The sequence below is a fragment of the Macaca thibetana genome, chromosome 13, assembly GCF_024542745.1.
Source record: "Macaca thibetana thibetana isolate TM-01 chromosome 13, ASM2454274v1, whole genome shotgun sequence".
In the NCBI taxonomy this organism is placed as follows: domain Eukaryota; kingdom Metazoa; phylum Chordata; class Mammalia; order Primates; family Cercopithecidae; genus Macaca; species Macaca thibetana.
Genome location: NC_065590.1, coordinates 17,743,129 through 17,757,621, shown reverse-complemented (window position 1 = coordinate 17,757,621; position 14,493 = coordinate 17,743,129). Strand labels below are relative to the sequence as shown.

At 36.5% G+C, this 14,493-nt stretch overlaps 1 protein-coding gene across 3 annotated transcripts in view; it reads right to left on the bottom strand.

The window, feature by feature from the left end:
- NPHP1 (nephrocystin 1) overlaps positions 1–14,493 on the bottom strand; it is a 364,586-nt gene that overhangs the window by 34,870 nt on the left and 315,223 nt on the right. For 2 of the 3 annotated variants that reach the window (XM_050753025.1, XM_050753027.1), the window contains 5 exons: positions 7,658–7,850; positions 6,322–6,423; positions 2,928–3,034; positions 2,564–2,606; positions 924–1,011 (listed from right to left, as the gene is read on the bottom strand). In XM_050753025.1, the coding sequence (XP_050608982.1) occupies positions 924–1,011; positions 2,564–2,606; positions 2,928–3,034; positions 6,322–6,423; positions 7,658–7,850 (533 nt within the window). The remainder of the gene's footprint in view (positions 1–923; positions 1,012–2,563; positions 2,607–2,927; positions 3,035–6,321; positions 6,424–7,657; positions 7,851–14,493) is intronic. The other variant, XM_050753026.1, reaches the window with a different exon arrangement.

Genomic DNA, 14,493 nt, shown 5'->3' with positions numbered 1-14,493 from the left:
ATTCAAGAAATAATTTTTGAGTTTCTACTCTTGCCAGATACTACACCAGGTTCTAGATATACAAAGATAAATCAGAGATATGTCCCCTGCCCTCCATAGTTTACAGTTGAATGGGAGAACATTTTTTTTTTAAGAAAATAAGTAGACAGGCAAATAAATAAAATAATTATTAGAGGACTTAGAGCTATAAAGGTGTTCACATGAATGGGAGTAGGGGAAACCCACATTACTCAAGGAAGGCTTCTCTGGGAAGGCAGAATTTACCCTGAGACCTGAAGGATGAGAAGATGGGAATTTAGGGAGTGCTGCGAAGAATCTTCCCAGCAGACGCAACTTCAAAGCAGCCCTTCCATGACAGCTCAACAACACAGGGTATACAGGACACTCCTTGTCCCCCAGCATGATTCCTCTTTAAAATGAGCTTATAGACAGAAGTTGCCAAGTACAGGGAAAGCCAAGAATGAGTAAGCAAAATGAAAATTCCAAATGGAGATAATTCTTCGGAAAAGTCTTGCTTGGAAGATCAGAGAAAAGGAGGTTTTGGCTAGAATTCGATAGGATTCAAGGGGCTGATCCTTAAAGGTGGGAGGAATTAGGTGTGCTGATATCACAGATAAGGGAATGAACCAGTGAGGGGAAGGTGGGTCAGCTAAAGACAAAGGAAAGGACTGAAAATTAAAGGAGTCACATTTTTTAAAAAAAAGAAAGCGGCTGGAACCCAGAGCACTGGTAAACACGCTGGCCTCTGATAGGATCAGGGATCTTTCCTCACTGTCATGGGAAGGATGAGGAAAAGATGAGCATCAAAGAGATGTGAGACTCAACATCTTCTTCAACAATGTGTTTTGCCTGTGATAGAAAAATTAGACGTGGATCTTGACTGCATTGCTGAAAGAGTGCAGTGGCTGATAGGCACGCGTTACCTTCCTCCAGAAGCTGCGAGAGTGTGGAAGGCCTGAACCCTGCAGGAATAGCTCCCATCGTGGTTAACACATCAACAGTGTTTATCTGCTGAAGATAGTAACATCAAAATGGATTTGTTTTCAGTCATGTTTCCGCATCTCTATAATACTTTCTCTTTATCACTAGAGTAACTATAACCCAAAAAAGAAAAATATAAACATACGGACTTTAGTGGAAGAATAATACAACTTGGCTCCAAATTCCTGAGAGGATGCCATCACAGCACCCTGGCCTCTCCTAAGGACCTAAGCCCCATACGGTGCCCAGCATGCAGAGCTCTGTGTTCCGGAGCGGCTGCTTCAAGTAACCCTTATCAAAACGTCCCTGCTCCTGTCCTGCTCCACCCTGCGCTTCCATTTCACAGGTAACTTAATGTCTATTGGCAAATCATACGCGCTGAAGAATTAATGGATTCTTTTCATATATACAAAACACACAACTCATAGACACACACCCTCACACATACAAGCATGTACTTATACGTAACAAGTAAAGAAAAAGGTCAGGAAGGATACTTACTAAATTGTTAATGGTGACTACTTATGAGTTTGAGGAGGATAATTTTCATTTGGCTATATAATTTTTTTTTTTTTTTTTTTTTTTTGAGATGGAGTCTCACTCTGTTGCCCAGGCTGGAGTATAGTGGCGTATTCTCGGCTCACTGCAACCTCTGTCTCCCAGGTTCAAGCAATTCTGCCTCAGCCTCTCCAGGAGCTGGGACTACAGGCATGCGCTACCACGCCCAGCTAATTTTTGTATTTTTAGTCGAGGCAAGGTTTCCCGTGTTGACCAGGTTGGTCTTGAACTATTGACCCCAGGTGATCCACCTGCCTTGGCCTCCCAAAGTGCTGGGATTACAGGCATGAGCCTCTGTGCCCGGCCTGTAATTTTTTTTTTAATGACAGAATTATAGATCATTTCTTCCTTTAAAAAAATTTAATTAATTACTTTTTTTTTTTTTTTAGACAGGGTCTTGCTCTGTCACTCATGCTCTGGAGTGCAGTGGCACAATCACAGCTCACTATAGCCTTGACTTCCCAAGCTCATGCGATCCTCCCACCTCAGCCTCCCGAGTAGCTGAGACTACAGGCACAAGCCACCACACCCGGCTAATTTTTCTTATTTTTTTGTAGGATAGGGTCTCATTATGTTGCTCAAGCTGGTCTTGAATTCCTGGCCTCAAGTGATCCTCCGGCTTCAGCTTCCCAAAATGTTGGGATTACCGGTGTGAGTCACCATGCCTGGCCAATTTCTTACTTTTTATTAAAGCCTTTCAGGATTTTTCAAATCGTAATTAAAATTTAACATGTGTTTCCACTCAAATGATAGGAAAGCAGGACCAATGAGAATGTTTCCAAGCCCTCAAGTGACACTATGAGTAAGATTATCTATTCTTTTTATACAAAAAAATCTAATGAGAAATGTTATTTGGAGCACAAGCTTAGAAACCAGAAAGAAATATACATCCTCTGCTCTGTACATTCCATGTCCTGAACCCCGTTTCAGATCCATTGCTATCTTCCACAGTCTCCATCCTGTTTCGCATCAGAGCTATTAGGTAACAAAACAAGACATCATTAATAAGACAGAAGATACCCACCTCTGAGATTGCTTTTTGAACAGCACTCCAGTGGGAATCAGTTCTGGGGAGACAAAATAGCAAAGTGAGTCAGGTCAGGTTATGCCTATTCACTCAATTGGGGAACTTCTTTAATCACAGTTTATAACCATCAGTATGTTTTGAAAACCTAACAGTTTCCAGATGAAAACAAGGTAGAACTAAATGTATTAAAAATAATTACAAAATTAAAATAGTAATGATCTTTAAGCAGACAATAGTATGAAAAGTTCTCCAGGTACAAGTTGTCTCCATTTCAAGAAAGTATTGAATTATTTATAACAGTAAAAATAAACAAATAAAATGTTTCCTAAACCTACTTTGATATCCTTTCCCACTTTTGTACCTTTGCTTAACTTCTGCTCCATCTGCTGTTTCATCCACCACCTCTACATCTTCTTCACTGCCCTCTTCAATTGATTCTTGGCCTTCTTCTTCTTCTTCACTATAAGGCTAAAAAGACATTGAAATGTGAAGTGCTTTTTAACTAATGCAAAAAACAACCAATAAAAATACCAGTACTGCCACCTAAACCTCCAGTAAAAACGAAAACAAGCTTTTCTGTTTAAAAAGAAAAACCAAAAGCGTTAGTACTTTTAGAAAACCTCGAGCATAGACGGGAATTTAGTATATATGATAAAACTCAGTGGGAAATAAATTTTCAACACACGGTTAATAACTTCGCTATTTCAAAAAATAACAGCTGAGATAGACAGCGAGTTTAATCAAAATAAATTCCAGATGGAATTTACTCAAATAAAAAATAAAAGAAGTAAAGATAAAAATAAAAGAAATATAAAAGCATTAGAAGAAAACAATCTAGAGATGGGGAAGCCCTTTCCAATAGTGATACCAAAATCAAGAATCATAAGTGGAAACACTGACAGACTTAGCTATGTAAGAAATAAACATGAGCTAAAGTCAACAAAGAAAATATGTAACACATAACTTAAGCATATCCTGAGGGGAAAAAAAGAAAATAGCTCACACAAATATCTAAGGATTAATATCCTTATTATTAAAATATTATAAAAGCTCTTAGAAATCAATGAAAGAGTTTTTTTAAATCCCTTAGAAAAAAATATCCAAAAGAACTGAAAAGGTACCAACACATAAAAATGATAAGCACTCAAGTTGATGGAAATCTCAAATACCCTGACTTGATCATTACCCAGTCCATAGAAGTAAAAAGTACTCACACAAATACAAAAATACTATGCGTCAATAAAGAAAACCGAAAGGGCCATTCGCAAAGAAGATATACAAATGGTCATAAAGCATATGAGATGATGCTTAACCTCATTAGGAGTACAGTAAATGCACATAAAACCACTAATGACACTTTTTTTGTTGGTCATATTGGCAAAAATTTTAAAGACTGATAACAGCCATCACTGGCAAATGTGTGAGGAAACAGCACTCTCTGATTGTTAGAGGTGGGAGTACAAATTAGCATAACTTTTCTAAAAGGCAAATTGGAAAAAGAAATCAAAATATAAAGGTGTAAACCCTTTGAACCAGTGACAAACATCTAGGAATTTATCTAAGGGGATAATCGGGCAAGTGTGCAAAGATGCACGCAGACTTGATGACAACACAAGTTGCCGGTTGGCTACCACCTATTCCCCACCTCCTCTTTCAAACAAAATCCCTGATTTAACAATGATCCAGTTAAAAGACTACATTTTCCAAGACTTCCTTGCAGCTAAGTATTGCCAGAGAACTAAATGCTGGTCAATGAGCAACAATTGAAAGTTTTCTGTGTAACTTCCAAGAAACCTTTTTAAAAAGGCAGCAGCTTACGTCTTTTGACTTATTTCCTCTTTTGCTCCTTGGAATCCTTAAAAGATCCAGCAGCTGACTTAAAACTAAAGAGATAACTCTAGGAAAAGCAGCCTCACATCAGAAACAGGATAAAATATTGGATAGGATCTTAACCAATTCTTGATTGCCTTTCTCCACACTTTTACCCTTGAGAAAAATACGCTTCTACCTTATTTAAGCTACTTTTTGGGGGGATCTTTCTGTGACTGGCAGCGGATGCTAATCCCATGTTCTTTGCAACGTAATCGATAGTGATTATAAGTTGGAAACAACTTAAATGACCATCTAAATGAGATTAGAAGACTTGCTGCCGTTGAAAAAGATGATCTAGACCTGCCCTATGTAATACAATAGCCCTTTGGCCACGTGTAGCTAGTGAGCTCTTGAAATTAGTCCAAACTGAGAAGTGCTGTAAATGTAAAACACACACTGGATTTTGAACTTAATGTTGAAAAAACAAAATGACTCCATATTTTAAAATATTGATTATATGTCAAAATAGTATTTTTGATATACTGGATAATATAAAATATATTATTAAAAATAATTCTACCTGTTTCTTTTTACTTTTTAAAAATGTGTGTAATGAAAAATATATGTTTGTTCTTTGTCACTGGTTCCCAGCACAAAGCTCCCAAAATCTTTGGAATTTCCTGAATGATAGAAGTATGTTTTCTTATTCATCAGGAGTCCCTTTCAGTCACTCCTGAGTTTATGCTAATGAGGTTAACTCTAGGTGGGCACCTAAACAGCTTCAGGAAGGGGACAGGTTACCAGAAAAACCAACCCAGGTATTAGAGGTTAGAACTTTCAGCCCCACCCTCCAACCTTCGAAGAGGGGAGAGGAGCTGGAGACTGAGTTAATCACCAATTGCTAATTATTTAGCTAATACGACTAATGAAACCTCCAGAAAAACCCCTAAATGATGGGGTTCCAGGAGCTTCCAGGATGGTGAACACAGCAAGGTGCTGGGAAGGTGGAAGGCCCAGAGAGGGCATGCCGGCCACCCCCCACTAATACCTCACTCTATGGCTGTTCCTGAGTTGTATCCTTTTATAATAAACTGGTAAATGCAAGGAAAGCGTTTTCCTGAGTTCTGTGAATTATTCTAGTAAATTACTGAACCCCTCAGGTGAGGGTGTTGGAACTGGTGAATGTATAGCCAGTCAGTCAGAACTATGGGTGGTTCCTGGGACTTGTGACTGGCAACAGAAGTGGGCAGCAGTCTTGTGAGACTGAGCCTTTAACCTGTGGGGGTCTGTACTAGCTCCAGGCATTAGCATCAGAATGGAATTGAATTGCTGACACTGGTTGGTGTAGAAGAACTGATGTAGTAACACATATGGTGTCAGAGAAAAACCACATACTTGGTTTAAGAAGTGGTGTCAGCAAAAAGATATCTCAATGTGGCTACTGAAAAATTTAAATTACATGTGTGGTTTGCATCATAGGTTTATTGGACGGTGCTGATCCAGACAGAAATCTACATATCTTGGCACAGAAAATGACCATGTTATTTTATGAAACAAGAAAATATAAGCTAGGAACACACATGTATAGTATGTTCACATTTTAGTAAGGGGATCATGTATTTGTGGAAGTTAACACAAAGTTAACTGTGGTTATGTTTCACAATAAACAATAGAGACCTAGTATTTGTTATGATCAGCATTAATCCACAAAGCATCCCCTCACTGTGAGATCACGCTCCAGGGCTCAAATGCCTAAGAGCACTTCACAGGTCCCCAGGACCATTAACACACGATGTTTTCCCCAGGTCCTGTCCCTCCAAAATTAAAGCAAATTCTATATCTCAAGTCATTCACTAGTCAACTGACAAAAGAACACAGCTAAATGTTTTATTAAAAGTGAAAAAAAAAAGTCTTAGAAAAGGAAAGCATAAACCAAGACTAACCTCTAGGTAGGTTCTGGGAACGAGACCTTCATTTCCTTTGGCATCCTTAGCTATCCACCAACCATCAGGTTTTTTTTCAATTACAAGGAGAATTTCCCCTTTCTTAAAGCAAAACAAAACATTTTAAATAAAATTCAATAATCATGAGTCTATATCATTACCAATGATTCAAAATAAGTGCTGAAAAAAGGCAACATTTTTTTAATCCAATATTTATCAAAAGCTTCCCTATCACCCAACCCCTATGTATTCTGCCTAACTCACCTAAAACCATAAATGTGACATCATTTAATGGATCATTCCTTTTGGTTACCTATCATACACTTGAACCATTTATGCAAATGGGAACCATTTTTCACAATCATTTTTAAGGTCCCAAACTTACTCCAAAAGTTCAATTACTGTGTAAAATATTTTTTAATGTTGTAATATCTCTGGAAAAGTGTCTTTCAGAAGCAGCATATACATTCCCAAAGAAAATCAATTCCATTAAAGTTAAACCCTATACTTGAGCAAAGATAGTATTTACTGAATGCAATTACCCACTTAATTCACCAGATATGTTTTGAATAACACTCACTCATTTATAAAAATAAAGTATCTTTGAAGACAAAAGCATTTCCACCCCTGAGGACACTACAAAAGCAAACACTTTCTTAAAATACACATTATTGTCTAACATTGATGCCATTTTCCAGAAGAATTTGAAAAAAAAATCAATAAATTAAACCATATAATTATTTGCATAATATTCTTACGTATTTTATTATTAATCAGTTACTAAACTTTGAAGTTTAATATAAGAACCAAAATTCATATATTCACTTAAATTTCTTTGACTCATTTCTCTAGCAAAAAACACAGGCTCAAAATCACAACTTCAAAAATCACAACTTTATTGTTCTGTCCCACCTGCCACTTGTTTATGCCCAGGCCAAGCAAGTATGGACGCAAGCCCCTCTCACATCTAAGCTAACAGGAAAGACTGCTACAAAACGGCAGGAAGTGCTCCCTTCTACCTCCACCTATGGACATTGCCTAACTCACTTGAATGAATTTCTACATGTGACATTCAACAACAAATTATAAAATTTTACGCCTAAGTTAGGAATTCTCAACATTAAAGCCATTTTCAAAAACCTATTTAGAGGAGGTAACTTTAGTAACACAATCTCATATTACTACTGCTTGTAAATCATAATTATTACTTATTTAAATAGAACATTAAAAAACTTCACTTTAAGAATCTGTAATACAGGTGTACAGGCAGAGTTTTCTTATTCTGTTCGGTATGGACATTGATCCTTAGGTTAGGTTTCAGTCTTATTCTACCTACCTTAAATGTAAGATCTCCAGCTTGCTGAGCAGTGAAATCTCCAACAGCGATGTATTCTTCACCGGTTGATGGTTTGTGATATTCATTTTCCTCTTTCTCTTCCTCTTCCTCCTCTGTATCTTCTTCCTCCTCACCACTGTCTTCACTTTCTTCACTTTCACTTTCTTCCTCTTGTTCAGTAGGTGCCCCAACTCTACAAAAAGTGTTTCTGAGTAGGACTTCTTGAAATAATATATAAGAACAGACCAGCTATGAGCATTAATTCTAAATGTACATGAATATCCCATATTTGAAGCTGGCAAATAAAAGAAATAAGGGAAAATACAATGAACAGTTTCTACCAGCTAGCTAAGAAGGTGTGCCTAGAGAGACTGAGGCAGAGAGGGAGCTGAGTCAGGTATGTGAGATGGCAGGGCATTACTGGACTTGAGGCCAGGAGACTCGAATTCAAGTCTTGGATTCGTCCATTAAGCAAATGCTGTTCAAGCATTATTATGAAGTACTTAGAGCACAGGCTCTGCTAAATTTAAATTCTGGCTCTATTCCCTCTTTGCTGGATGACCTTGAGTAGGCTTCTTTTAAGCTCTTCATTTCTCATTGGTAAAGTGGAGATAATAATAGAACCTGCCTCCTAAGGTTGTCATGAGGATTAAGATGAGTTACTACTTGCAAAGTGTTTAGAACAGTGCTTGCCCATAGCAAGCTTTCCATAAAAGTCAGTTATGACAACGACACTGATGCTGTAGGTCAATTTCCGTGTCAGAGAGACACACAGTGGACACAAAGGTAAACCAGACATGATTCTCCATCCTCAAGGAGCTTGCAATGAGACAATCTAGAAAATGGAGAATTATAAAATAGTGCAATAGGTACTAGAGTAGAGGTATACACAGGATACTAAGAAATCAGTCACACAAGAGGGACACCTAACCCAGGCTGCATGAATGGGAATCAGAAAAGGCTTTAATTAGGTCTTGGGAAATGATATGGAATTAATCAGGTAAAATGGGAGTAGAAAGGAAGGGCAGGGAGAGCAGAAAGGAGATTTGAGATTAGGAAAAGTCAAGTAGCTCATGAATGGCAGGGCAAGGCTTGAGGAAAATGAGTGAGTTGAGGCTGAAAAGAAGTATGCAGAATGTAGCCCAGGTGAGCTTTACCTTTAAAGTCGTCCCTAAAAATGAGTAGGGGAAGGACATGATATGATTCCCACTTTAGAAAGGAGACAAAGCTACAATGTGGGGAACAGATTAGAAGAAGGGCTAAAGGTGAGGGTGGTTGTTGAAAGTGAGAAGTGACAACACTATGAACTAAGAAAACAGCATAGGGATGAAGAGAAAGGAGGTGAATAGGAGGGTGAGGAAGAGAGAAATGCCAAAATAACATTAGCTTGGGCATGTCACTAAATCTTTCTTTTATTTATTCACTCAACGTTCAGCAAAGTTTAAATTTTGGGGGGCACCTACTGTGTGACAGACACTATGAGCTTGGGCTATAACAATGAACAAATCCAAGATCTTTGCCCTCCTAAAGCTTACATCAGAGAAGCTTGTCTTTAAAATGGGAAAACAATACTTAGACTAATGCAAATGAACATCATTAACTATAAAACTAGTCAAACATAAGATTTGCTCTGGAATAAAAAGGAGTATTAGCTTAACTTTGTTTAAAATAATGGTAGGACACTCTTATACCACAGTGATCTGAAACATAAACAGGGATGTAACAACCATTTTTATACCACAAGAATAAAAAAATCCATAAAATGTCATATTGATTTTCAATGTGTCTCTTTCCTTCTTTAGGAGTTATTTTGTACATATTTTATATGGGTCAATTATTCTAAAATGTTGCTAAAAATAATGTAAACTTGATACGCTTTTTCTCCTTCATTAATGTAGTGCATTTCAATGATTGATTTTTTAAAGTTAAGTCAACCTTACATTCTAGAACAAGTTCCACTTGGTCATGATGTATTACCCTTTTGAAATGCCTCTAGATTTTACTTGCTAACATTTTATACTGAGTTTGTGCATCTGTTCATGAGGGCCTTGTAATTTTCTTCTAGTGTTCTTGTCAGGTTTTGATATCTGTGCTATTGAAAGCTTATAAAATGATTTGAAAGTGTTTCTTCTTTGTCTGTTCTCTAGAACGATTTTGTAATATTGGTACTATTTCTTTCTTAAATGTTTATGATAAATTCACCAGTAAAGCTACCTGAGAGTTTAATCTGTGGAAAGGCTTTTAATCATAGATTCAACTTCTTTAGTAGATATTTTAGTAGAACTGTTAAGATTGTCTATTCATCTTGTGTCAATTTTATTACATTTTCTTTTTAAAGAAACTGATTTTATCTAAATTTAAAACTTATTCACATAAGTTGTTCATAGTACCTTCATAGTACCTTTTTAATGCTTGTAGAATCTGTATTAATTTCTGTTTTTTTCTCTTTCTCTTTTCTTGATCAGTAATGCCAGCAGTTTATCTATTTAATTAATTTTCCAAGAACCAGTTTGGCTTTGTTGATATTGCCTACTGTAGGTCTGTTTATTGTTCACTGTTTTCTGCTTTTATTTTTATTATTTCCATCCTTCTGCTTTCCTTGGGTTTGTTGTCCTTTTTCTGGCTTCTAAAGTTGGATGTTTTAGTAATTGATTTTCAACTTTTTTTTCAAACTATACATTTAAAGATATAAATTTCTGGCCAGGTGCGGTGGCTCACACCTGTAATCCCAGAACTTTGGGAGGATGAGGTGGGAGTATTGCACAAGCCCATGAGTTCAAGACCAGCCTAAGCAATATAGTGAGACCTTGCCTCTACAAAAAATTTAAAAAATTAGCCAAGCATGGTGGCACACACCTGTAGTCTCAGCTACTCAGGGAGGCGGAGGTGGAGAGGATCACTAGAGCCTGGGAGGTGGATGTTGCAGTGAGCCGAGATTGCACCACTATACTCCAGTCTGGGTAACAGAGACCCTGTCTCCAAAACAAACAAACAAAAGATAGAAATTTTCCCTCTAAGCACTACGCTGCTTGCAACCCACAGTGATTTTATTATCATTCCAAATATTTTCTAATTGCCACTGTTATATTTTCTTTGAATCACGGTTTATATGGAAGTGTGTGACAATCTGCAAACATGTAGTAGTTTTTCTTTTTTTTTTGAGATAGCGTCTTGTTCTGTCGTCAGGCTGGAGTGCAGTGCTGCAATCTCGGCTCACTGCAATCTCTGCCTCCCGGGTTCAAGCAATTCTCCTGCCTCAGCCTCCCGAATAGCTGGGACTACAGGTGTGCGCCACCACGCCCAGCTCATTTTTGTACTTTTAGAAGAGACGGGGTTTCACCATGTTGGCCAGATGGTCTCAATCTGTTGACCTCACGATCCACCTGCCTTGGCCTCCCAAAGCGCTGGGATTACAGGCATAAGCCACTGCGCCCGGCCACATGTAGTCATTTCGAATTATTTTTCTGTCATTGGGTTTTAATGTCATTCCAAGTCATCAAAGGAAAAAAAAACCAAAATATACATATATATACACATTACATAATTTCAAACTTTTGAAATTTGCTGACAATTACTTTATGGTCCAATATGGTTCATTTTGGTTAATGTTACAGATGCACTGAAAAGAGTATGTATTTACATAATACCTACTTGGGTGCTGTGTTCTACACATATATAGTCATGCGCTGCACAACAATGTTTCAGTCAACAATGGGCCACATATACAATGATGGTCCCATAAATCTAATACCATATTTTTACCATACATTTCCTATTTTTGGATATGTTTAGATACACAGATACTTACAGCATTGTGTTACAATTTAATTGCCTCCAGTATTCAGCACAGTAACATGCTGTACAGGTTTGCAGCCTAGGAGCAACAGGCTATACTATATAACCCAAGTGGATGGTAACCTATACCTTCTAGGTTTGTGCAAGTACATTCTATGGTGTCTGTACAATGATGAAATCACTTAATGACTCATTTCTCAGAACATATCCCTATCATTAAGAAAGGCTTCACTATACATGTAAGATCAAGGTGGTTAAGGATTGTGAATTATCTAGCTCTGTTTAGTTCTGGCAACTTTTGCTTTATACATTTGAACCCATGTTACTAAATGCACACACATTTAGGAAGATTTTTTTTCCTACTGAATCGACCCTTTCTTTTGTCATCATGAAATGTCCTTTCTTAAACAGCAAATTCCTTTTAGCCTTAAATATCTGATATTACTGTAACCATATCACCTTTGTTTTGGTTATAGAACAAAGAATATCTTTGTTATAGAACATGGAATATCTCTTTCCAGTTCTTTACTTTCAATCTCTCTATAATGGTATACTAAAGTGTATCTCTTCTAACTAGTATATATATAGGTTAAAAAAAAAATTCAGTCTGACAATCTTTGTTGTAACTGGAGTGTTACTCCATTTATATTTAATGTAACTATCCAAATGGCTGCATTGAAACCACGTTAGTATTTGGTTTCTATTTGTCTCATCTGTTTTTTTTATTTCTCCTTTCTTGCCTTTTTTGGGTTAATCAAATCACTTTTAGTATTCCATTTTATTGTGTTGTTTTACTAACTACACTCTTCTTTGTATTATTTTGTTACTGATTATTTTAGGTATTACAATATGCATCCCTAACTTATCAGTCTAATTGAAATATCACATTTCACCAAAGATAAAACAACTTTAAGATAAATAATATAATTCCACTGACCTGCCAGCCTTTGTGCTATGCTGTGCTACTGTCACATTTTCCTTCTACATATAGTCAGTCCTTGCAACATGCAGATTCTGTATTTGTGAATTCATTGGCTCACTAAACTTTATTTGTAAACTCCCAATTAACACTCACAGTGCTTTTGTGGTCATTTGTGGACATACACAAAGCAGCAAAAAAACTGAGTTGTCTGGCATACACATTCCCAACTGAAGTCGAACATGGTGACACCTGCCTTTTTTTTTTCAGCTCTCATACAGGAAAGTGGCCTTTTTTGCAGTCTATGTAGTGCCACACGTTTTGCACTTTTGTGGTGGTTTTATTTGTTTATTTATTGTGTGTGATTTTGTTGTTTAAAATGGCTCTGAAACATAGTGCTGAAGAGCCGTGTGGTATTCCTAAGCACAAGAAGGCTATAATGTACCTTCTGGAGAAAATAAGTGTGTTAGGTAAGACTTGTTCATGCATGAGTGCAGTGCCGTTGGTGTGAATTCAATGTTAATGAATCAATAAAATATACGAAATAAGATGTCTTTAAATAGTAACACAAGGTTGTATGTTACTCAGTTGACAAAAACATTGTGACCAGAGGCTCACAGGAGTCTTAAGTCTGTATTTCCCCAGGAGTAATGGTTTAGTATTTACTAATCAAGTGTTCATGGCAACTTTACACAACATAGCTATTGCAAATAATGAGAATCGACTGGATATCTTAAATCCCCAAATATATCTTTTGCTTTACACAATCGTCTTTTAAAGGCATGTAGAAACGAAAAAAACAGGCTTTTATATGTACCTATATACCCATCTTCTTCAATCCTTTTTGAAGATCCAAATTTCCATATGGGATCATTGTTTGCTAGCTGGAAGAACTTCCTTTAACATTTCTTATACTTCAGATCAGTTGACAAATTTTCTCAGGTTTTGTTTGCCTGAAAATATCTTTATTTCACTTTAATTTTTTATACTTTTGCTGGATACAGAATTCTGAGTTGATAGTTTCTTCTTTCAATGTTTTCAAGATGTTACTGCATTGTTTTCTGACCTGTATTTTTTCTCATAAGATGTCAGCTCTGATTCTGTCATTTGTCTCTAAATGTTTCCTTTTTTCCCTTGGCAGGTTTTAAGATATTCTATTTATCTTTGGTTTTTCAGTAGTCTGGCTATGAGGTACCTGTGCGTGGGTTTCTTTATATTGATTCTGTTTGGGGTTCCCTGAGATTCTTGGATCAGTGGATTGATATCTCTCTTAGATCATAATTTTAAAATGTTTTCAGTCACTATCTCTTTAAATATTTCTTGTGCTTCATTCTCTCTCTTCTTCTGAGACTTCAATTACAAATCTGTTATAACTTTTAACAGTGTCCCACCTCTCTCTTACATTCTGTTTTGTCCTTTGCATTTTTTTATTTTTACGTATCAGTTTGAAAAAGTTTTAAGCTATCTTCGGGTTCACTGATCCCTTCCTTCTTCTGTTATATCCAATCTTCTGTTAAACCACCCAGCAAATTTATTTCATATATTGCATTTTTTTAGCTCCAGAATTTTCATTTTGGTCTTGATTAGTTTCCGTTCATCTGCTTAAGATTCCACTCTATTCATCTTATCTTTTCCTATAAATTATTTAACATATTAAAAATTGTTGTTTTATGGTTCTTATTTGCTAATTCTCACATCTCTGAGCTACTGATTATTTATTCTCTTGATTTTAATACATTTCTCAGATTTTTGAGTCTATACATTGAGTCAGATTTTGGAAGTTCTCAGCCATTAGTTTATCAATTGTATTTTTTAGTTATAGAATGTTCATTTGATTTTTCTATACTTGAATTATCTTAAAATACACCCATTTCCCATATCATTCATCTTTTCTTCTATTTTCTTTACCGCATTAATCATATTATTTAGAAGTCCTTGTCAACTAACTCTGTATCTGGATCATATCTGGGTCTGTTTTTATTGACCGTCTTATCACTTGTCACTTATTGATCATGTATTTTCCCCTGCCTTTTTGCATTTCTAATTTTTTTTATTACTGGTTACTGTGATGGACACATTACAAGACACACTTACAGACTTTGGATTATGTTAGATTCCCCTA